The sequence below is a fragment of the Gambusia affinis genome, linkage group LG04 (genome assembly GCF_019740435.1).
Source record: "Gambusia affinis linkage group LG04, SWU_Gaff_1.0, whole genome shotgun sequence".
Classification (NCBI taxonomy): Eukaryota; Metazoa; Chordata; class Actinopteri; order Cyprinodontiformes; family Poeciliidae; genus Gambusia; species Gambusia affinis.
The window spans coordinates 8,633,224-8,655,225 of record NC_057871.1 but is presented as its reverse complement, the minus strand read 5'-3'; the positions used below and the strand labels follow the sequence as shown (position 1 = coordinate 8,655,225).

Here is a 22,002-nt window from a genome sequence, read left to right as displayed (position 1 = left end):
CTTGACCAGCGTGACTCTCTGACGCTGTCACAGACCCCGGCCTGCCGACGTGGCGGGGCGGAAGAAGAGCCGCTGGCTGGCACCAAACGGGTGAGCTGTAGCTGCTGTCTCTTTCTGGGAAAACAAAACACTGTTTGTGCTTTTTGTTGTAGAATTTTATATGTTTACCTTTTTCTGAAGGACGCTAACTTACAATTAAATAAACACTTACGATAGTTGTCACTGAGATTACGTCTCAAAAGAGTTACTAGTTTAGAGAAAGGTACTTTTTGAATGACTCAGAAATACTTTGTAATAATATTTGTTTCCAAATTTTTCTCGCCCTGCTGTTAAAGTTGTCATGCTGCAGTTGTAATGTAATGTAATCCGTGTTATAAGAAGTTTTATCTTCTTTCATGTTTGCATTTATTCACAACATTTCAATGGTAATTTATATATAGACATATAGATAGTCACATGACTATTTTACATATTTTATCTATGTTTAAACACCACTTCGTTATACTTATTGCTTCAGGAAACATTATGTGTTTATTGAAACAGTTTGGCAAGCCCTTTATTATTTTAGTCGTAATGAAACTATGTATTAATGCAGTTAACTACCGTATTATATTCAGTGTGTAGAACTTAGAGTGAATACTCAGTTGCTTAGTAACTTTTTGTATTCTGCAAACAAATAGAGATTATGTTGAAAATGTTGGGTGATAATAGTAAAAATGCGAGTATACTTTTTCCTGCTCTTTTTTTGCTGTAACTAGATGGCGACGTTGTTCCCCATATGTACACTGGCTATTTAAAACTATTTAAACTTTTTCACATTTTTTATGGTACAGCCGCAAACTTTCATCCAGTTCATTGGGATTTAATGTGATAGACCACAACAAGGCATTATATGACTCTTAAGTGGAAGTAAAAGGATACCTGGTTTTCAAATATTTTACAAATATAAATCTGAAAAGTGTAACGTGCATTGGTATTCAGTTCTTCCTTGTTATTACCTTATATAAGTTTTTAATTAGATATAGGTCTGCGCTTTGACTGGTCCATTCTAAAGTATGATAAGCTATTCCATTGTGCCCTGTTGTATGTTTAGGCCCGCTTCCCTGCCGGAAAGCGAATCTCTGCGTTGTCACAAGACGTTAGCATAACAGGTTTCCTTTTAGGATTGTCTTGTATTTACCTCCAGCCATTAACTCTTCCCAGCTTACCCATGTCCAAGACATAATGCTGCCATCACCGTGGATCATGGTGGAGACGGTTTGCTCATGGTGATATGCAGTGTTAGTTTTCTGTTTTAGTATCTTTCATGTGGTTCAAAAAGTTCAAGCAGATAGCTTTGTAGTTGTGTAAATTTTCAAAATATGGACTGACTTGTAAAGGTGGCATTGGAGTTTATTTGGGGGTGTTGGGGTAAATGGTGCTGAATACTAATGCACATCACATGACATGGGAGCATTTTCTTCCTACTTCACTATTATGAAAAGTTTAAGGGGTATTAATATTCTTGTAGACTCTGTAAGTAATAATTACTTAATAGAAAACTACAACTCAGCGTCATTAACAACAACTGTGTGACACTTTAAGTTGTGGTTCTTGCTAAATGCTACTGCTGTGCAGGTTTGTTACACTAATCTCACATTTTAATATTTGGATTGTGAGTTTACGACGTACATAAAGAGTCATAAATAGATTCGATTATATCAGTTGCTCGTCTCAGAAGAATCTTCCCTCTTCCAGGTCACCATGTCTCAGGCTGCCCCCTCTGACGCAGAGCCCTGCACAGACAGCGGACCCCCGTCTGGACCTGCTGCCCTCGCTGATCCTGGCCCTCATCAGGGTGAATCAACACTCCATGATCATCCGACGCCTCCGCTGCCGCCTTCTCTTAACGCAGAGAGCACAGATTGCCATCATGAAGCTCAGCAGACTGCCGTGGAAGACACTACGACCGTACCTGAAACACCTGAGGGTCTGTCAGAGCCCCCTGCTGGGAGTCAGGTGATTGAATGTGACCAGGCAGTGAGCCTGGAGCCAGATCCAGAGAGCTTGGAGGGAGAGGAGAAGGTTTGTGGTGAAGGTTTCCATGCATGCTGTTGTAGCCTCTTAAAACATAACACTTTAAAGAAAGCAAAACAACTGTACAGTAATACTTGGAGTTTCTACCTTCCTTCTTGCCACTGATCTTTGGATTCGGTCTCAGTCGCTGTAAAGTTCATTTAATTAAAGCAGTGTTTCCCAACCCTGGTCCTCAAGGCACACTGTCCTACATGTTTTAGAGATTTCCCTGCTTTAATGTGCCTGATTCAACTGATTGCAGTTCAACAAACGCCTGTTAATCAGTCATCAATTGAAATCAGCTGCACTGAAGCAAGGAAATACCTAAAACATGCAGGGCAGTGTGCCTTGAGGACCAGGGTTGGGAAACACTGAATTAAAGTGTTAAAAGTTCTTTATCTCTTCATATTTTCAGCATTTCTAAACCAAAGCTTTTCCAACACTACCTAACAATGACGCTTGTTAAACAGTGTTTTACTTCTGCTGTGTTGTGTATAGTTGTGTCTCCTCATGTGTGCAGGTGTCAGTCCAGCAGAAAGACCAGGGCTGGGGAGGCTGGAGTACTTGGGGGAAATCTCTTCTGAGCAGTGCCACCTCCACCGTTGGTACGATTTCCTGCTCCTCAGCTTCGTCTCCCTCACTTCTGTTTCTTCTTCTGTCCCACAAATTTATTTTTGCCTTTTGTTTCTGTTTGTTTCTAAGGACTTAAATTTCTTATTCATGTCACCATTTAAGAAATATTAAACTTTCTGACTGGTATTAAGAAGTGTTCAATTGTATCAATTTTTAGACCTTGGGGGAAAATGTTGGTTCCGTTTGAAGAAAAGTAACCCCACAGCATGATACTTCCTGTACCATGCATGGCTGATATCGTGGTGTTTCTTAGGTGATGTTTAGTGTTGCTTTTGTTCCAAACTTGACTCTTTGAACTGTAGCCAATAGTCTATTATTTTCATTAGATCATAACACCTCCTCTCAAAAATGTTCTGAGATGTAGCCAAACCCAGATGTTTTTTAATGGAGGAAAACAACTCTAACATGCAGTGAACTCGATTGTCATATTTTGTTACCTTCCTAAAATAATGGCCTAAGTCATTATGTGCCAAGCCTGATTCTGGAAATGAAAATTACCCCCTTTATATTGCCACAAAAAAACAAATACTTTTGGCAAAAAATGATTATTTTAGGAAGGTGACAATTTAGAAAGCCACATAAATTCCTGCAGCTCCTTCAGTGATGCTGCCGGTTGCTGCACAGCCTCCCTGACCAGTTTTGGAGAAATATCCCGCTTTTGTAATATCAGGTTGACTTATAATTTTCTCCTCTCTCCTGGTCTTGCTATATATTGAAATTTGTGTCTTCTTTGAAACGCTACACATCTTAAACTAGATTAAATCATTTTCACTTAGAATTTCCCAAAAATTGACACTGAGATTATTATTTAATCATGCAGCTGGAATTTGCCTTGTTTATTTTAAATGTAATTTTCAAAAAGGTCTTTCAAAAGCAATTATTAAGTTTGATTGTGTGCTGCTCCTGATTCTCAGAGCTGGTAAAGCAACATGATGTCAAAAATAACATTCTAAACTAGCATCTGTTTGTCCTCATATGTCGCTTGCTTCAGGACACAGCCTGAGCTCCGTTAAGGTGAAGGCAGGTGAGGCTCTTCGTCTCCACAGGACCTCGGTAGGAGAGGAGGCGCTAGAAGAGGAGGACGAGGGAGAGAATAAAGAGGGAGTAGACCCGAGCAGAGCCAGCTTAGAGGAGTCAGCCCCTGCTGCTGCACCCAGTAGGGGAGTTTTCTCCACAATCACACACGCCGTACAGAACACTGTGAGTGAACAGACACACTGCAAAATCTGATATGTAGGTATTCACTTTGGTTAGAAAACTACAAAATCAAACATAAATCTAATTTAAAAACATAAACTGTCCCTTTAGTGAACTTTTCCCTCTGTCTTCAAGGGTAAGTCGGTCATCAGTGGAGGACTGGATGCCCTGGAGTTCATCGGGAAGAAGACCATGAATGTTCTGGCTGAGAGTGATCCAGGCTTTAAAAAGACCAAGACTCTGATGGAGAAGACCGCATCTCTGAGTCAGGTTTGCAGCCATAAAATTATCTGGACCCATAGAAAAGTAAAAAAAAATGTTTCCCAGCCTGAGGAGAAACTATGGGGATTCAGGGATGTTTCTGTAGTTTTACCAAGGTGACCCCATTGTGCTGAAGTTCTGACGTGACTTTGATTCTTCAGATGTTGAGGGAAGCCAAGGAAAAGGAGCGTGCACGCCTCAGCAACCAGCCGCTGAGCGCGCCCACAGCTCACTACGGCATTCTCTTTGATGACTACCAGGGCTTGTCCCACCTTGAGGCCCTGGAGATCCTGTCCAATGAGAGCGAGGCCAAAGTAAAGCCCACCTTTCAGGAGTAAAAGTCATGTCGCAAACACATTCTGTTTTCACGCTGAGCGCTTAAAGTGCTGCATCTCTTTTTAGGTCCAAGCATTCCTCTCTTTCCTCTCGGAGGAAGAGCAGGAGGAGGTGAAGAAGGAGCTGATTTTCATTAAAGAGATATTCCTAAAGCAAGAAGAAGAAGAGGATGAGGAGAAAGCAGGAGGAGAGACGAAGGATAATGGTGATCTAAGTTCTCAAATACACTGTTCCACCCCCATATGTGAGTGATCCAGAGCAGCCGGAGGTAGAGGCGGACTCTGAGCGCTGACCCAGGATCAGGCAGTCCTTCATTTTTTATTGCAGACTTCTTGAATAGAGGAGAGGCACATGAAAGTTTTAGCATATTTTTGTTTCATAAAACATCCTCATCAAAACTCCCAAACACTACACATCTTAAACTAGTTTAAAGCATTTTAATCTAGTTTAGGATTGAAATGATTTAAAGACATTGTGCCATCATCATTGAAACATCGCAATGTAGAGTGTCTTTACAAAAAAATATTAAATCAAATAATTTTAGAAAATAAAATATATGTAAAATATTTTTAAGTTGTTAAATATTATTTACAATATTTCCCTAATCATTATGGCATCATAGTAATTAGAATAAATAACTTAAAAGTTGTGTAAATACCTGATAGTAAGTTAATGTTCAATGGCATTTTCATAATTTCATGCTGAATTTAAAAAACTGTCTAATTGTGAGAAGATTTTCTTAAAGACGTTTTCTGACTTACAATAAGCACACACACCTGCTTTACTGGAAAGACATGTTCTCTCATCTTTCCCATTTTGGAGCGTGACTAAGAAAAGAAAATCTCTGATGGACTTGAAAATTGAAGTAACTTTTAGTCACATTTTATCTTAGAATTGTTGGGGCTTGTCTGTCACAGTGGCATCAATGATTTGGGTAAAAGTAATTATCTCTTAAAGGACGATATGTGTTGAACTTTTTTGTTGAACTTATGCCACTGAAATAACAAATTAATTTGTTTACATTTTATTTATTTAATCTATTACACATCTTTACCCTTTATTTTCTTAAGTAAACTAAACAATCTGGCCTAAGTAAGTATATGGCCATCTATAGCTCTCAGTGTTTTTTACTCCAAACATTTCTGTTTAAAGTGAAAGTTACACTTTTTCTGTTTGACCTCATACAGTCACACACTTATATTACAAACATCTATTAAAACCTCAATAGTTTTATGCATTGCTGTGTTTTCTCGTAGAAATGTAATTGAAAAAGAAGGAGATTTTTGTGAAGCAACAAAATTATCTTCCATGTTCAAAAGAGCTAAAAAAGCTCAATTTCCTATTACAATCCTTATTAGCATATTTTTTCCTGATTAGGTTAAAGTTCTCCTTGAGTGGACCTTGAGTGTTGACACAATGCCAGGTTTCAGTCTTATCATATACCACCAGCCTGGCATCCTTTTAATGTTTTAAAGGTCTGAGATGTGTGACGAGCCCCTTCAGGCAGTGTCACAGCTGTGCACAGTTCAGAGTGGGCACCTGGAGGGTTATACATGCACACGCTGCCTGATCCAGTGTCAGTGTTCAGGGGCTGGCGACACATTTACATTCACCTTCTTAAGGAACGTTGACAGCAATCAGATCCAGACTCTGACTGTGCATGTTCGCTGAGCATCTTCCCATCCCATCGTAATTTTAGCACAGAAAGTGAAATTAATTCAGCATGCAAACAAGAATCAACTCTCAGGTGAAAACATGTTAATCCCAGCATGAAGAAATCAAAGCATTAATCCCAGAGTTTGGGGAGCTGCATGTTTCATGTATCACCTTAATGTTTTGCTGTGTACATCTAAACGTGTTGAAACGAGTGTCTGTGTTTTGTCAGCTGCTGACGGCGAGGAGTTTGTTAGCGTTCTGACTGAGCTGCTGTTTGAACTTCACGATGCTGCGACTCCAGACAAACTCAACAAGGTGACGCAAACATGCATACAACTTCACTTTCAGTCGTATTCACATGTGTGTATCTGCAGGGCTATCAGTATTTGTTAGAAAGTTTATTGGCTTTAATGATGATTAAATCAATTAGTCTGGGGACTTTGAGTAAAGTTCAAATCTCTGATATCAAGACACAAACACAGGATTAGCATGGCCCTGTTGCACCATTATATTTCACTTGAAGATAGTTTTAAGTAAATAACCCTCCTGCTTGACCTTATGACCGGATAGTGTGGCATACACAACTTGATCTCAAGCTCAGCCAGTTTGACTCGGATTCTTTAAACATGTCTGCTCGGATTAAGAGTCACTCACCTCGGCATTACGCTTTTTTGGAGTCTCTTGTTGATTCAGCTGATTATTATTTGGCCACTAGGTGGCGATCAAAGGTTGTTTAAAGCTCCTTGAGCTTCCAGTCCAAGATGGTCAGGTGGTCAGTTCATTTTTGTTTCAAAATGAAACACATATTTTAGATAAACCCACAGACGTGGCCATTTCAGAAAACTCTGACACCAGGTTAAGACACAACTGTGTTTTGTTGTAAATTATTACTAATTTCTTTGTTTAAACTTTAAAATCTTTTGAGAAGTTTAAACACATTATTTACACAAATGTTTTTTTTTATTGATTTGTTTGTGAAATTTCATGAAATGTCTAAATGTGTGTGAGAAATGTAGTCTGAGTTTATTGTTAGATATAGAAACAAGATTAAGTTTTATATTTTAGGGCTTTTTTCTTTGCCCTATTTTACTCAGTTTTAGCAATTTTTCATATGTTGACATGAAATTGTTAATCTGCTATTACCTTTAAAAATTATTTACAATTTACAATTACATTAGAAAAGGAGCACATGAGTATACTTCTATATACTTTTTCTTTTGATCTGATATACTGACAAATAAATACTATTTGTCAGTTTCATGTTGAAGAAGTTTTCCAGTGCTTTAATGAGGAATTGTTGCCCCCATGAGTGAGTGCTGCTGAAAAAAGGGAGATTATGCTCCTTACTTTGTGCAGGTCTCATTTTTTATTCTGCCCTCAAATCTCAATTGATTTCCCGTGTTTTCTTTGGAGGGGGGGGGGGGGGGGGTTCGGTTTGGGGTAGCAGAAGAACAAGAATCACCACTAGAAACACTTCAGACATTATTCCACAAGGCAACAAGTGTGTGATCCTCATCACACAGTTACTCGGAAATACAAGGATAACTGCTAAATATTAGCTAAAGCCATTTTGAGGAATGTTTTTCTCAAACCAGAGCAAATACACATTTATCTACAACCCTAATGACATCCTGCTGCAGGCATTGTGGAAAAATAAAGTACCCTCCTTCACAGATGCTCTGCATAATCCATGTTCTCTTTTATAGGCAGGCATTAACGTACAATCGTGTTCATGCATCTCATTAGCATCCATCACTACAGTGATTTCTCGGCACGCAGAGCTGATGGGTGGTAATTATGCATCTGCAGGCTCGTATGAGAGCCCATGAATGGGTGAACAAAGTGGAGCAGCCAGGAGGAGTAACGTTTTCCGGAGAAAGTGCAGAGGATCAGAAGGATGTTGGCTATAACAAAGAAGAAGAGAATAAGAAGAAAGATGAGGAGGAGCTTGAGGACAAGAAGAGTGATGGGGAAGAGAAGGAAAAGGAGCGTGACCTCCGATCTGTTGAGGTGAAGTCATCTTAACATTAAGATTTTAATGCTGAAGCTTTCCTCCCAGCTGTCACAGCCTGATTCATTTTCAGTTGCTCTTTCAGAAAGGAGGATAAATGTTATTCATCTTCCTCTATGCAGGCCATCTACCTGTCATCAGTGGGCAGTCTGGCAGAAGTGACGGCTCGCAGTATCGAACAGCTCCACAAGGTGGCAGAGCTCATCCTTCATGGTCAGGAGCAGGAGAAGCCAGCCAGGGACCAGGCACAAATCCTCAGCAAGTACGAGTGGATGAGTGGGAGCGCAACTATTTTTGCTTTTGGTCTTTAGATTTTCTTGACTGCAGGAATGGGAGCGTTACGACAAAGAATTAAAATCTGTGATACTGCTTTGCTTATTGCCTGGGTGTACCAGGACATATATATTTATATTTGCTAAATAAAAATTGATGCTTGTTTTCTATTCCAGGTTGACATCTGCCATGTGTAAGGAGGTAGATTGCTTGACCAAGCGGTTCTCTGGTACACTTCTTCTAGTTGGGGTAGGTGGGAGTTTGTGTTTGGTTTGGACTTTTGTCATTGTTACTTACAGGGCTGCTGAGGAGTGTACCCACTCACAGTTCGTTCTCTGTTGCACTTGAATGTACCATCAAAGTGTAGCCGTTGGGAAATGTCCTCTCATTGGAGGGCATCCTCCTGATGTTTGGTAGCTGCTGATTGAAAGCTGCAGAAAGCTGAATTTGGACTTCAATTTTCCTCTGGTGATGTTTACATTTGACTTATTATCCTTCTAAGTGACTAATTAGCCAAGACTGTGTTCTTTATTGACCTTAAAAACATTTTCAGGTTTTACCGCAGATTTTGGTACAAATCTATGTAATCTAATCATCAACATGAAATTACTTTTAATTATAAGATTTTAGCGAATCATTTGAACCTTGCTTTTTACTGGATGGTTTAATATTGATAGATTTTAAAAGCTTCACCATGACTCCTTCTAACATTTTTCTCACCACTGTAAGGCGTTTGGCTCGTCCGTATGGAAAATATTATTCTTGAAGGTGTTAATTTTATAGCTCACTTTTTGTTCTGTATCCTGTCAGTACATGCCAAGGAAAAACTTGGTTCACTGAGAGCATTGATGATGCTGTCAGGAGTAATTAGTTTATGATAGCCTTGAGCCTCAGTGGTTTCTGGGATGTTTCTTAAGCGCTCTGACCAATTTCTTTCTACTGGAGGTGGTTGTTTGCATCAGATTCTTGAAAGTTGAATACAACTCAACAAGGATGCAAAACACGCATCAAAACTGGTTTTAATTTGGTTTGACTGAGCAGGAAAGCATTCAGCTTCTGATATAGCCTTGATCACAAGACCATATCAGACTTAAAAGCTGACTCATCGTCAATAAACCAACAAATTCAAATGAGCTCTACCAGTTCTTCCAATAAAAATGGTCAAATACCCTGCCCGAGTGATGCCTGAATATTTTTGTGGCTGTATGTGTAATTTTGAGCATGTGGATTAGAAAAAATTTAAAATAAATTCAAACTTGTGTACTTTTTTTTTTCCCCCTCCAGGGGTTTTTTTGTGGGCTCTAGTGTCCCTTATTTGAAAGTAGGCTGACAGGAAGGGGGAAGGAGAGGGGAAGACATGCGGCAAATGTCAGCCGGGTCTGGGAATCGAACCCGCGACGGCCACATCAAGGACTGAAGGCCTCCAATTGTGGGTCGCGCTATCCCCTACGCCACCACAGCACGCCCAGACTTGTGTACTCTTTGAAATTGATTGGAATTTGTTGCAGAATCAGGCTTTATTGAAAAAAGAATGACTTAAATTTATCATTTAGGTACATGACAGTTATCCATAAACAGATCAGAATTACCGTCTTTGAATCTGTTCTCGTGTTTTGCATCCATACAAAGAACATACAAAATACCCTGGAGACACCATGACGATCGCTTGATTTATCAGTCTTGTAATCTCATCTGTTTTGCTGTTTTTCTTTCAGCCACAAAGGAAAGCAGAAGAGTTGAATCCACTTGTAGACAGCGTCCTGCAGGAGGTGAGATCTGCTTTCTTAGCCGTTTTAATAAAAACCAAATCCGTCAGTCTTCGGCGCACGGCATCTGATAGAAGATGACACCTCACAATAAACCTGAGGGTTTATAGTGCTGATATGAGACAAATGTAACTGCTGCTGGCATGGAGCGACTGAGCTTTTGTGTCTGTGCTGCTTCAAACACGACTCATGATAAAATTATGCTGAAACTCTATGGATCTTCACCATTTATCTGAGGCTGATCTGCAAACATGACAACATGACTGTTGGAAAATAAACAGGGATTTTTCAATACTAATCTGCTCAGTTCATTTTTCATGTGCTATTATGAACTTACACACCGAACACTGAAGTTTGACAGCAAGAGTTTGTGTTTGTATAATCCCTGTTTTTACAGACATTTCCAAAATCCTGCTGTGAAAAGGGATTTCACCCTAATTTCAACTAAATAATAAAAAAGGGGGAAAACTAGTCAGGTTTTTTTTTTTTTTTACTATTGCCAATATAATCTGCTTTTAAGAATATAGCTTTAAAGAGGCTTAAATAAGATGGGTTTGGTACTGTAATCCTGTTCATATTGAATAAAAATGCATTAACACATATTAGATCAAGAACTTTTGAACCTATTGGATTTTCTTTTAATACAGTCATAGGCTAAATAAACAAACGTAGGATCTGTTTTATGTATTTTACTTGCACTTTGCATCCTTCCCATCCTATACTAGTGTTCTTTTTCCATTTTTGCTGCATTCATAGCTCTTTCTGATTGATGGTGGTGGTGAAGTATAAAAAGAATCTTGTCTCGTCTCTGCAGGGGACCAACAGCACCAACTACATCCATAATGCATTTCAGCTGCTGCTGCCAGTCCTGCAGATCTCCCACATCCAGAGCCAGCACCGCCAAGCTGCTGCAGAGCCAGCAGCACAGCCGCAGCACTGACTCCCTCGGTGCTCCTGCTTGTCTTAATGTACAGTTGTAAAGTAAAGCACAGTGCTTTTATGTGCCATAAAGCAGGAGATACGCTGGTGGGAGGATAAAAGTTCCTAAAGGAAGCAGATAAATGGACTAATAACATACAACAATGACCCAGATGTGTTTATCCGCTTTTTATTTAATAAAGCAACCTGTAATGCTGATAAAATGCTTTTATGCTCAGTGAAGACCAGTTAATGAGGAGCAACCAGCAGTGTGACCATAGATGGAGTCCTGCTGTGGCACCAGCCTCTCCCTGTACACAGATCACACTTTTCTCATTGTTTAAATTTACTACATGTATAAAATGTGCTTCTGTGGTAAAGTACATGAACTTCTCTCACTAAGAGCTGATGCTGTCCTACAGCTTGTGCTTGTGCTGATTGTAGTTAATTAATTCGTCTTAAAACAAGAACAAATCAAGGGACAACAGGCACATAGGAAATTGGTAAATACATGAACACAATGCTCTGATTGTGGAGTGGTCATTTTCTAGTTTTAACACTATTGTACCAAAGAATTAGCTTTTTGTTCCCATGTCTCTACTGAATCGTTGGAAGATGGTTCCCCTGCTGCGGTAACATTTTTTGAAAAAAAGTAATAAAATATCGGGTTCATCTATGCAAAAGCTGAAAATTATAAACCATTCTGAAGAAAGGTGATTTCCATTAATATCAATCATTCTTCATAATACTCACATTTATGAAAAAAGACATGAATAGAGAAGTAAATCTTAACTGTTTTCCTCTGGATTGAAACTAAAGATTAGCATTATTGAAAATTTACATTATATTTGTTATGCTGCCTTTTTGTTTCTCTTGTTAAATTACGGTATATGTGAAGCAACACTACCTTGAGTTTCGTTAACGTTATGCTTGGATCCCATATTATATCCATTGAATGTTTGAAAAAACACTAAATGTTTATTGTATTCTGTTTTGGTGCTGCTGCAAATAAAAAAATGTGTTAACATCACTGGGAACTGTTTTGACAGAAATAAACAATAATGCTGATTAAAAATGGAGCTGAATCTGCTTAGCATAAGTAAACAGAGGGGCATCTAACGCAACTGAAATAATCAAACAAATCATACAAATGATTTATTTATCACAATATAGTGTGATTTAAAAAATCCTCAGAGAATAATGCATTATTGATTAAAATTATATGAGATTTTAGCATTTTTCATGATTAATTTTCAAATATATTGCATATTGTTGGAATATTTAGACAAATAAGCTGGTGCACTTTTTAGTACATAAATGTGTATAATACTGATGCTGGGAGGAACAAAATGAGGATATAATTTGGGTAATTAAGGGGTAATTTTTAACCCCTTAACCTTAACAGAACATTTTTCCATTGTATTTTCCGGGGGTGAGGGTTAAGAGGTTTAAATAACCTAGACCTAGATGCGTATTATGGAAAACTGTGTTTGAAACAAAGAATGGCCTGTGAGATTTAAGTTTGGTTGACTCAAATGTCCATTTGCTTTGCACATAGTGTATATTCACAGAAGCAGAACTGGTATGCAGTCGTTGTTAAATGTTTTCTTATTTGACTCAAAATGTCTGCTGGGGAATTGGCTAGTTGCATATCCAAATACGGATTGTTCAGCATCTGGTTTACTAAGGTTTGTCTGCAGCTCATTACTGCTGCTGCTATAGTACAGCCAAGATTACAACCATAAACATCTGCAGCAAATTTCTACTATGTGTACCCTACTCTTTCCACATGACTTATTTTATATACTTGCAATGGTGTTGCAAGTAACTGATAAAAGTACTGCTTCTGCTCATGAAAAAATAAGTGAACTATTTATTGATGAATAATGATTTAATGGATGAAAAATAAATCAGTTGCTATTTTTGTAACATTATTAACATTTGCACAAGTTATTGCATTTCTCAAAACAATAAATACAAACTGCAAACCCAGTCGATAATCTGCAAAAATGTGTCACTTGCTCAAAATGGATAGTTCAAGTAGGGAGTTCATTCCTCAGGACCAAGTGCTTATGTCAAGGAAAGTGTCGGTGTCATCGAAATGAAAAGTCCTGACAACAGGGTTAAACGGCTGTGGCCGGTTTTCATTATGACAGTAAATTCTTGAAGTGTTTTCTACTGCAGAAAAAGTCCCGTGTTCACAACACTCCCTGAAACGTCTCAAAGAAAGCACCATACAGTATTTATTTGTTTAGCCATTTGAAATCTACAGTTCAGCTACACATTACTGTATTTAGTGAGGTAAACGAGGACAAGATGCTGAATATGTACAGCATGTTTCACTGCATTCACTCTTTGCAGTTCAAATTTGCTCACAGCATTGGTTAAAGGTAAAGTACAAACACATTTACAACAAACACACTTTGTGTAAAGCTGTGCACTATTTTCAACAATATGAAGAGTGATAGCTCAGGTTCACCTGAGAGAAACTGTTCAGTTTTGGAGGCATTTTCAGGAAACAATGGTAAAGAAATGCAAGAAACAAATGCATTTCGACCACTTCTTTGACATTTTTGTTTCTACTGACTCAAGACTGTTAGTTTTATGGGGAATTGTTATTCAGCTTTCAAAAGTATAGACATGACAAAAGCAAGTAATGTTATAAAACAGCAGAGAATTGTATGGAAGAAATATACGCTGGCTCATCCTGGACTTTTACTGACTAAAACAATTTGAAAAGAGACATAGAAAGGAAAAGAGTAGAGAATGTATCTTTCATATATCAGAGTTAAGGCTAACCTGGACAATGACTTTCTGTCTTTTCTCAGAATCAACTAAGAACAGGGACCATACTAAAGCAGAATGGTTTCTAAATTAGCAGGGGATTTAAGATTTGGTTTTTTCTGTTGTTTGGCATTTGAGTCCTTTGATTACCTCTGAATAACTTGCATAAAGCTTCAAACAGGCATAAATGGCCTGAGTGGGTTGAAGGGCTTTAAGAAGTCTTTTTGGAGAAGCAGCATATCACCCGCTGGTCCGCTTTCAGATGGCGAATCTCAAGCAACAACATCTGTACTCCAAGTGTCTCTAATCCATTGACATGTCCAAAGAATGGCTTGTAAAATCCATCAAACTTCACTGGGGAGGTTTTAATAATAAACACTGGTGATCTTTGCATGCTGTATGTGTGTCTACAAAGCAGGCCTTGAGGTGATGGAGTCTCTTTGCTTTCTTGCCTTAGTGTGACTTAAGACAACTTCTGTGCTCCTTTTGTTGCACGTCTGTCAGCACGGCTGTTCTTCTATGAGGGAGGAGGTAGGAGGACGGCGGCGATGATGAAGGATTTTCTGAAGGTTTAACCATCACACAACTTATAATCAATACTTGTTGGTTAGATTGGATTTTACTTTTATCACATTTCCACTTTAATTCTTGCCTGAGAGAAACAATAAAGTGTGATTGATTTGCAGCTTTAGCACCTGCTGTCATTGCAAAAGGATTTTGAAAGAATTTTTTTTTCTATGGTTATTAATGAAGCCAAACTATAAAATAATACATGTTGAAATGGATTATTTCAACATGCATTTGAAACAATGCATGAAAAAAACAATGACGGTATTGAGGTTACCTGTATAGCAGCTAGGTGGATTTCCATTCAGCAAAGTTTCAATGTTCTCTAGAAGAAATCAGGTTTTTTTAATTAAAAGTTCAACAACTGTACACTAGCTGTCATTTAAGATACTGTTAGTAAGTCATTGTTAAAATTAAAACTTTTTAACAGCAAAAGCAATGTCCAAAATATTCTTTATTTTTACAAACACATTTTTTCCTTCTGAAGATAATATTAAAATCACCCCCAATCCTGACTTTAAACAGATATAAATGCTATGGTAAGATCTTCCAACCTCAATATAATTAAGTTTTTTAAGCAATTCTCCATTCACATTTTTTTTGTTATTGTTTTGAGAGACCACTGTATTATGATTAACTTGAAAGTATGAGCGTCTCTAGGAAGATCCAACATTAGTGTTTCCTTACCTCTGCTTTCAGTTTCCAGAATGGGCGAAAGTCCTGGCATCAAAAGACAACCAGGCATCAAATGATTGACAACCTTGTAAATTACTTTAAATATAAGCTGCATTTTTGTTAGAACTTACCAGGCCAAGACTGAAGCCGATTCAAATGGTACCTCATTTCTGCTGGGTAATATATTTGTTAGAATAGCTCAATAGATGCAATAAAATACAGGTTGAAGATTGAACAAGTAGCTTTGAGAATTTTAATTCTTGCATGAAAATGCACCAAAGCAATCGAGAGGAACTGTAATAGATACTATATTTTTGTTAAAACTTACCAGGCCAAGACTGACGTCGATTTAAATGGTACGCTGTTTCTGTTGGATAACATATTTGTTAGAAAAACACTTTGGTGTAAACATATTCTGTCCTCTGTCCAACTAAGCAACATCAAAACAAATTAATATTACTTTGGAAAGTTTGTTTTTAACAGGACAACTTGTTTGAAAAACAAAGCCACAAACTGCTTTATATCATAAAAGGTTGCTATAAGTATTTGTTTTAATCAAAAACATATTCTGAAGGGAGATAGTCTAGCTAGTCTAGAATGGCTGCTGCTTTCTGAAAAATGCACCAAAGCAACTGAGAAAAACTGTAATAGATAGAGAATTTTTGTGGTGCCTAAATGCAGTACCTACTTGGTAGCTAGCTAGCTAGCTAGCTGAATACATAGGCAGGTAGGTTTCTTTACCTTTTAACTGCCAATTGGGAGGCTGGTACTCAATGGGATGCACAATAGTTTTATCTGTGGAAGAACATAGCTTATTTTGTCTGCTTTCATCAAAATGTAAAGTCAATTAATGTGCTAAAGTGTGTTTTCCTCTCTTACAGTTTAAGCGTGTCCCCAGATAGATTTTTCCAATCACAGTTGCAACAACAATCAGGAACACCACACACACCAGAACCAGAAAGGTCCACCTGTAGCTGCACCATCCTGGAAGGCAAACAGGGACTTTTAGATGATTGGTTCATTTACAGAACATAATTAATACACATGCATGGAGTGAAAAGAATCTCACATCAATAGAGATCAGAAATAAAAAATGAAAATGAAACGTGTTGGGGTTATGGAAAAGCTCGATGGAAGGAGAAGGAAAAAACGCTAGCTTAAATGACCTCCAATTTTCCTCTTCCACACTGGAAAATATGACATGGCTCAGGCTTTAAGTGTAGGGAGCACTGAAGAGCGGAACGCAAGGAAGGATAGCCAAAATCAATACCAGAGATCTGGAGGATTAGGATGTAGTGTGGTCTTGGAAAGATCAAGCAGTGCAAAGGGAGGGGAAAGACACAGCAGAGATTCAAGTCAACACAAGGAGAATTGAAGGAAATTTGTCCTATTTAAAAAATGAGTCCAGAGAGGACTGAGAATAAGGGCAGTTTGGAGTGAAATGAAAACAGATAGATTTGTTTCTTTGTCTCTTATTGACTCTTCTCAGCTGCACTGAGTCCACATGGAGAACTGAGAAAAAAAAAAACTAACTCCCCTTTATCCTTACACCTACCTCCATCTGCCTGTTTCCATGACAGCCTTTCTGTTTCTGTTCCTGTCAAAACAGTTTGATTGGCGAGCCAAAGGAGGCAGCGGCTTTGATTGGCCGAGTTGGATGATTGATTGAGAGGAAGACAGCAGTAGAAAGCCTGTCCCTGACTTGCTTTGTCACCCATTGGGTCTTCCTCCTCTTCAGGTGGTTGGAGGTACAGGGACCTCTGACCGCTGTAGCCAAACAAAGTATGATTCACGGCCTCGGTGTCGTTCACTTGAAAGACAACTGACACCTCCAGAAGTACCACCAGAGCTGTGGATGAGAGCGGAAATTATCTCTTAATTTTAAAATTAGAGTCTGCAGTCATGGTTGTGGTAGGTTAAAATATACAGAGAAAAATAGATAATGGTGCACTGTCATGGAAGGATCAAATTAAATGACTCCTGTTTTAAGTAGCTAGAATCATCAAAATAATTTCTATTTGATACATCCCAGAATAATGAGACAGAAAGGACTGAGGCTTTAAGATGCCTTTGATAAAACATTGACTTTGTTGTCCTTAAGGCCCTTCATATTCGGAGGGGCTCAGCACATATTTTATAATTTGACAAATCTGGGCAAATTAGTAAATTTATCCCAATGATGGCTGAAGCTTTTGTTGAAATTAACTTATCCTAAGAGGCAGTGGTAGTTTTTGAAGGAAACTTTAATTGTTTTCTGTTCAGGCCAGCACAATGCAAAGCATTTCAAGATGGTTTAACTTGAAATTGAAAGTTTACCTCCTGCCTTGAAAATGCAATTCAAGTCAACAAGAAAATTGTTTTGGTTTTAGCTCAGAAATTAAAGCTCATGAAGTTGATTTAACAAGAGACAAGTTGTATAAACTTTGTTTTTTAAATTCATTCATCTTGAAATGTGAGTTTTAACTTAATTCTGCAATTTAAACCAAATAATTATTTCACAATATGCAAGAAAAATTTGCCCTCACCAAGTTAAGGCAAGTGTTTATTTTAATACAACTATTAGATTGCAAAGCTTGAGCATGATGTCCTGTTCACACTAAAATGTTTTTGAGCAGAATTCATTTAAGAAAATTCATTATCAGATCAGAAATTTTGTTCATGCAATTTAAAACAGGAATTTAAATTATTCTAAAGTAAATTAAAGAGTTATTTTAAGTTAATAATGTGAGTGAAAATAATAGAGAAGTGTGTGCTCTTTAATAATACACAAGACTCAGATCAATGTAACGCACTTCCATCTCAGGATACTGAAATTTGCTGCAAAGCATTCTGGGAAATAGTTCCCACTCGTATCTTTTCCTTCTTTCGGTTTTTTTAAGTGTTAACCTAAAACCTCTAGTTTATTCAACTCTTGGAGGTTTGCCAAAATTATTTAAACATTAACACAACTTGCTGCTGTAAATTCATCTTTCAGAAACTAATACATTTAGGTTTGAAATCAAAACCCACAAAATTTGTTTGACTTAAAGAGTAGAAGATAGTAGGCACTATGAAATGAGGCTCAAATGTTTTACAGTGCACAAAACAATTAGAAAGTTTTCTCTTGTGATTCAGCTTCTAACTTAAATTAGTATTTTCATATTTTTATATAGATTTATTTCTTTTATAAAAAAGAGATATGTTTTTACAAACATATCTCTCTACTAATTATATCATTAGTAGTAAGATATGATGTTACTAAGACTGAAACTGCACAGCAGCATAATTAAAATGGGTTACCTGGTGATGAGAGGTGGCTGCGAAGTTCCTCCATGTTCTTGTCTGTTTCACACATGAACAAGTCTGACCTTGAATCTCCTTGGACATTCTGCGTTTCAGGATGTAAACCTGCTGTGTTTCCTTTGCCCTCTTGTGCACAGATCTCCTCCAACTGTTCAAGTTCTGGACTTGAAGTAGGATTCCAGATGGCCTTTCTTTTATCTTTACTCTTTATTGGCTGCACATTTCCCCCTTTCCGTTCCTGATGCATCGGTTCGTAAGGTCGGTGGGGAAGACAGTGGAAATTCACCTTTGAAACTGAACAGATGGAGAGAAGGGAACAGTTAAAACGACGATCTCCCAGCAGCAGCAGCAGTAGGCACAAAGTAGGAAAACATCACATGCTCTCAAGTCAGACATCAGAGGAGGATCTTAAAATGGAAGTTGTTTCCGTCAGTTTGTGTCTTTCAGGGAGAGACTCAAGGGAAGAGCAAGAAGGATGAACAAGGAGAGAAACCACTGAAGGCAAGCAACATGAGAACAAAGCTTAAAAAAGGCACTTGTATAAATAACTGTGCTTTCACACAACAATAAAAAAAACATCCTCACACAGCTGCCAGTCATGGTGGATCTAATTTTTGACTCTTGAGCAGTGGTTCTCAAACTTTTCAACAAACAACCTCAGCAAATAATAATGAAGGGAATCTCAAAACTGTAGCACAACAGGAACTGGGGCTTTTAATCCTGTTGCATTTGTCAAAAAAACAAGAAGGATATGAATTAAAAACATTTTTACTGGATACTTTTATGTAAACTAGCAAAGTAAAAAGGAAGTACCCGAGAGTTCAAATGGAAAAGTTGAAGGTTTATCTCAACAACCCAAACGTCAAAATCCAAATAAACTAATTCTTAGCACGGCTGATGGTTTTTAGCGGATTTCACCATCTTGTAGGACAAACAAGCGAAACCATGGCGACATATTCAGGAATATCTGAGACAGAGAGTATTAAAACAGTTATTAAAGAAAGGCAGCATGGTTTTCAAAGAAAATGTGAAATTTAATTTTGTGACAAGACCATACCAGATTATGAGTGTTAGAACCTATGAGCAAATAATATGAGCAAATAAATTTGTAAACAGTTTCTCTGGAAGCTGTGCTGCAGTAAACCCAAATTAAACATACCAATCCTGCTACATCTGAGAAAACCAACAGCTACTGCATTTTTCTTTAATTCCTGTGCATATGGTAAGACATCAAGTGGCTTATGTTTCAAAAGTAGATGGCTAGCCCAGTTCTGTAAAAGTGTTGCCAGTAAGTCTGGAGCAAGATCTAACCCAAACTCTGGTCTGGTGAAGAAAACCCAAACAGAAAACATGTGAGTAGCAGAGGCTAACCTGCTGCTTCATCACATAAATCCTCTGTTTTTATCTCATCTACTTGTCTCTGATTGCCACAGTTCACAGCGGTTCAGAAATTTTGTTTTGCTTATCAAAAGAACATCTACATATCGTCAATCTAACAGCGGAGTACTGCTCTGTTCTGCATGTTCTCCACACTCACAGGCGAGAAGAACACCGTAGTACTTAGTTTGCTGCTGACGCCCCGCTCCTGTTCTCTTTTGAGTGGCATCTGACCAAACCACAAATGGATGTGCTGCAACAGTCTTTAAATGTTGCTCAACTCTGCATTCTGCCAGGAAATGGCTGATACAAGCATTTATTAAGAAAACAACTTTAGTCACATCGAGACCAGCAGTGGGCATTGTGACTAAGTTTGAAACCCTTATCATTAAAGTGCAACCAAAATGAAAGACAAAAACTTTTTTTTTAATGTACTTGGACTTTTTTAGGTTGTTGAGACAAAGTGAAGTAAAATCCTCTGACACCATGTTTTTTAAAAAAAATATGTGTTGCAATATTGCTTCCCATTTTCACTTAGATTTTGAAATTCCCACGTTTTAAACTCTAAAATCAAATGGGAACAATGCAGGACAAGTTGAGGGATTCTCACGCCTGGTCCTCATAGTTCAAAATGACTGCCATGTGTTTAAAACTGTGTATTTGCACTGCTCATTAATTCCTTCATGTGCATAAATAACTTCCTGAGAGTTAGTGTCTGAATGCATGAAGTACAAAGAAGTTGTAGGATCTTGTGTTGCTAATAGTAGTTGCTCATCTGCATCTGGAACACAGTTGATCTTTGTTAGGTGATGTTTCGATATCCATGTTCTGACTTTAAAGTTAAATAAGAAGTCGTTGGCGCTTGTTCCTGGTTGAATGCTACTTGTTTCAATTTATGATGGAAGTTCTTCAAACATATCAATCTGCAGAAGGAGGAGGATTTCTATTTAGAGCAGAGTCAGTTTGTAGTAGAGTTCAGTGTTCTTGAACGCCTCCACTTGTGGATGCTAATTAGCTCTGTATTTGACTTGTAAACTTTTGATACAAACATTTGTTATGACTGCCACTAAAGATGACACAAGTATCACCAGTAGTGCCTGGACCCCAGTATGAGAACGACAGCTTTAGAGAGAGACTACACGCAACGCCAAGAACACAGAATAACATTTTTGATGTTAGCTTTGAACAGGTGAAGAAGAGGATCTGACCTGACCCAGTACACAGAGGCATGTGGACAATGTGAATAGTGTTCAGTTGAAGTTGTTCTGGTTGACCCACCTGAGTATATCCTGAATAACTCTGGCAGGCAGATGATGAAGGCGAGGAAAACCAGTAGGAGAAGTTTAGTCACAGCAGCTCTTGCCATGGTTGTACAGTCAGGTCACACACAGTGGTTCACACGAACCACACTGACATGTGGCTCGTAGCAACTCCTTCCTTGTTCAAACACGGAATCTCCTGTGTTCACATCATGTCTGCACCCATCAGTGTCTCTCTCGCAGTTTTCAAGGAGCTCTAATGATTTCGTTCATAGATTGTGCCGTTGAAGGCGACTGAGCGGGTAGGTTATACAGAGCAACTTCACTTCCTTTTGCACTTCCTGTAATCTTCTCAGAAAGACTTAGAAAAAGAGAGAAACAGGATTTCAGATGTTTTCTGCCAGCAGAATGTAAGTACTGGAAACAAATGTCTCTTTTTGAGTCTTAAAGATGGCAAGTCTGCTTACAAGAAATGTTCATTTAATTAGGATTTTTGGTCTAGTGTTTAGAGGTACTACTGTCATTAGATGTTTACATGCATCCACGGAAATAGCGTAAATGCAAACTCAAAACAATCATGGTAGTGATGTAGCTTTTTTTTTTTTTTTTCTTCTGAAACCCGGGCTACAAGTCAGTTTGCATTGGATAAAGCATGCCTCATTGCCTCTGCTTTCATTGTGGAAATAAAGGAGGTAAGAAGCACCGGTGTGCTGTTAATCATATGCATTGATCACCAGATCATCAGCATGCCTGAGAGCTTCAGAGAAGTGATTGTGTTTTTATAGCTGCACATCAATCTAGGATGGATTTTACAGCTACTGGCAAGCAGTTGAAGCTCACTTATACTATAATAAAGAAGATTATTTGCAACTGCAAACAGTTAAAGACAGCCACCAATTTCCACCTTACTTGGATGACCATGACCTTCTCTATAAACTAAAGCATGCCTCAG

General features: G+C 38.2%; 2 protein-coding genes across 10 annotated transcripts; one reads left to right on the top strand and one right to left on the bottom strand.

The window, feature by feature from the left end:
- Window positions 1-15: 15 nt before the first annotated feature.
- fam114a1 (family with sequence similarity 114 member A1) lies at window positions 16-12,133 on the top strand. Of its 8 annotated transcripts, none has more exons than XM_044115095.1 (13): window positions 16-90; window positions 1,738-1,998; window positions 2,576-2,660; window positions 3,680-3,888; window positions 4,021-4,155; window positions 4,308-4,460; window positions 4,549-4,687; window positions 6,368-6,453; window positions 7,948-8,148; window positions 8,272-8,411; window positions 8,599-8,671; window positions 10,138-10,191; window positions 11,003-12,133. In XM_044115095.1, the coding sequence occupies exons 2-13, from the start codon at window positions 1,744-1,746 to the stop codon at window positions 11,126-11,128; spliced, it is 1,656 nt and encodes a 551-aa protein (XP_043971030.1). In that variant the 5' UTR covers window positions 16-90; window positions 1,738-1,743; the 3' UTR covers window positions 11,129-12,133. The 8 variants fall into 8 exon arrangements, with proteins under 8 accessions (XP_043971030.1, XP_043971026.1, XP_043971023.1 ...); XM_044115091.1 differs by having other exon boundaries at window positions 1,738-2,064; XM_044115088.1 differs by having other exon boundaries at window positions 1,738-2,064; window positions 4,549-4,726.
- Window positions 12,134-13,326: 1,193 nt separating this feature from the next.
- LOC122829447 lies at window positions 13,327-21,343 on the bottom strand. Of its 2 annotated transcripts, none has more exons than XM_044114005.1 (10): window positions 21,070-21,343; window positions 18,412-18,708; window positions 16,688-16,981; window positions 16,012-16,116; window positions 15,874-15,927; window positions 15,461-15,499; window positions 15,264-15,305; window positions 15,145-15,177; window positions 14,735-14,782; window positions 13,327-14,453 (listed from the first exon to the last, which is right to left on the bottom strand). In XM_044114005.1, exons 1-10 carry the CDS (start codon window positions 21,155-21,157, stop codon window positions 14,344-14,346), a joined length of 1,110 nt encoding a protein of 369 aa, XP_043969940.1. In that variant the 5' UTR covers window positions 21,158-21,343; the 3' UTR covers window positions 13,327-14,343. The 2 variants fall into 2 exon arrangements, with proteins under 2 accessions (XP_043969940.1, XP_043969941.1); XM_044114006.1 differs by having other exon boundaries at window positions 15,264-15,302.
- Between the last annotated feature and the right edge of the window lie 659 nt (window positions 21,344-22,002).

Coding starts and splice junctions, on each gene's coding strand:
- fam114a1 (XM_044115087.1), top strand. Junction 8,149..8,271: donor GTGACCTCCGATCTGTTGAG/GTGAAGTCATCT, acceptor TCCTCTATGCAG/GCCATCTACCTGTCATCAGT. Junction 8,412..8,598: donor CAGGCACAAATCCTCAGCAA/GTACGAGTGGAT, acceptor TTTCTATTCCAG/GTTGACATCTGCCATGTGTA.
- LOC122829447 (XM_044114005.1), bottom strand. CDS start 21,157: ATGGCAAGAGCTGCTGTGACTAAACTTCTCCTACTGGTTTTCCTCGCC. Junction 18,709..21,069: donor GTTATTCAGGATATACTCAG/GTGGGTCAACCA, acceptor CCATCTGTTCAG/TTTCAAAGGTGAATTTCCAC. Junction 14,454..14,734: donor TCCACCTAGCTGCTATACAG/GTAACCTCAATA, acceptor TTAAACCTTCAG/AAAATCCTTCATCATCGCCG.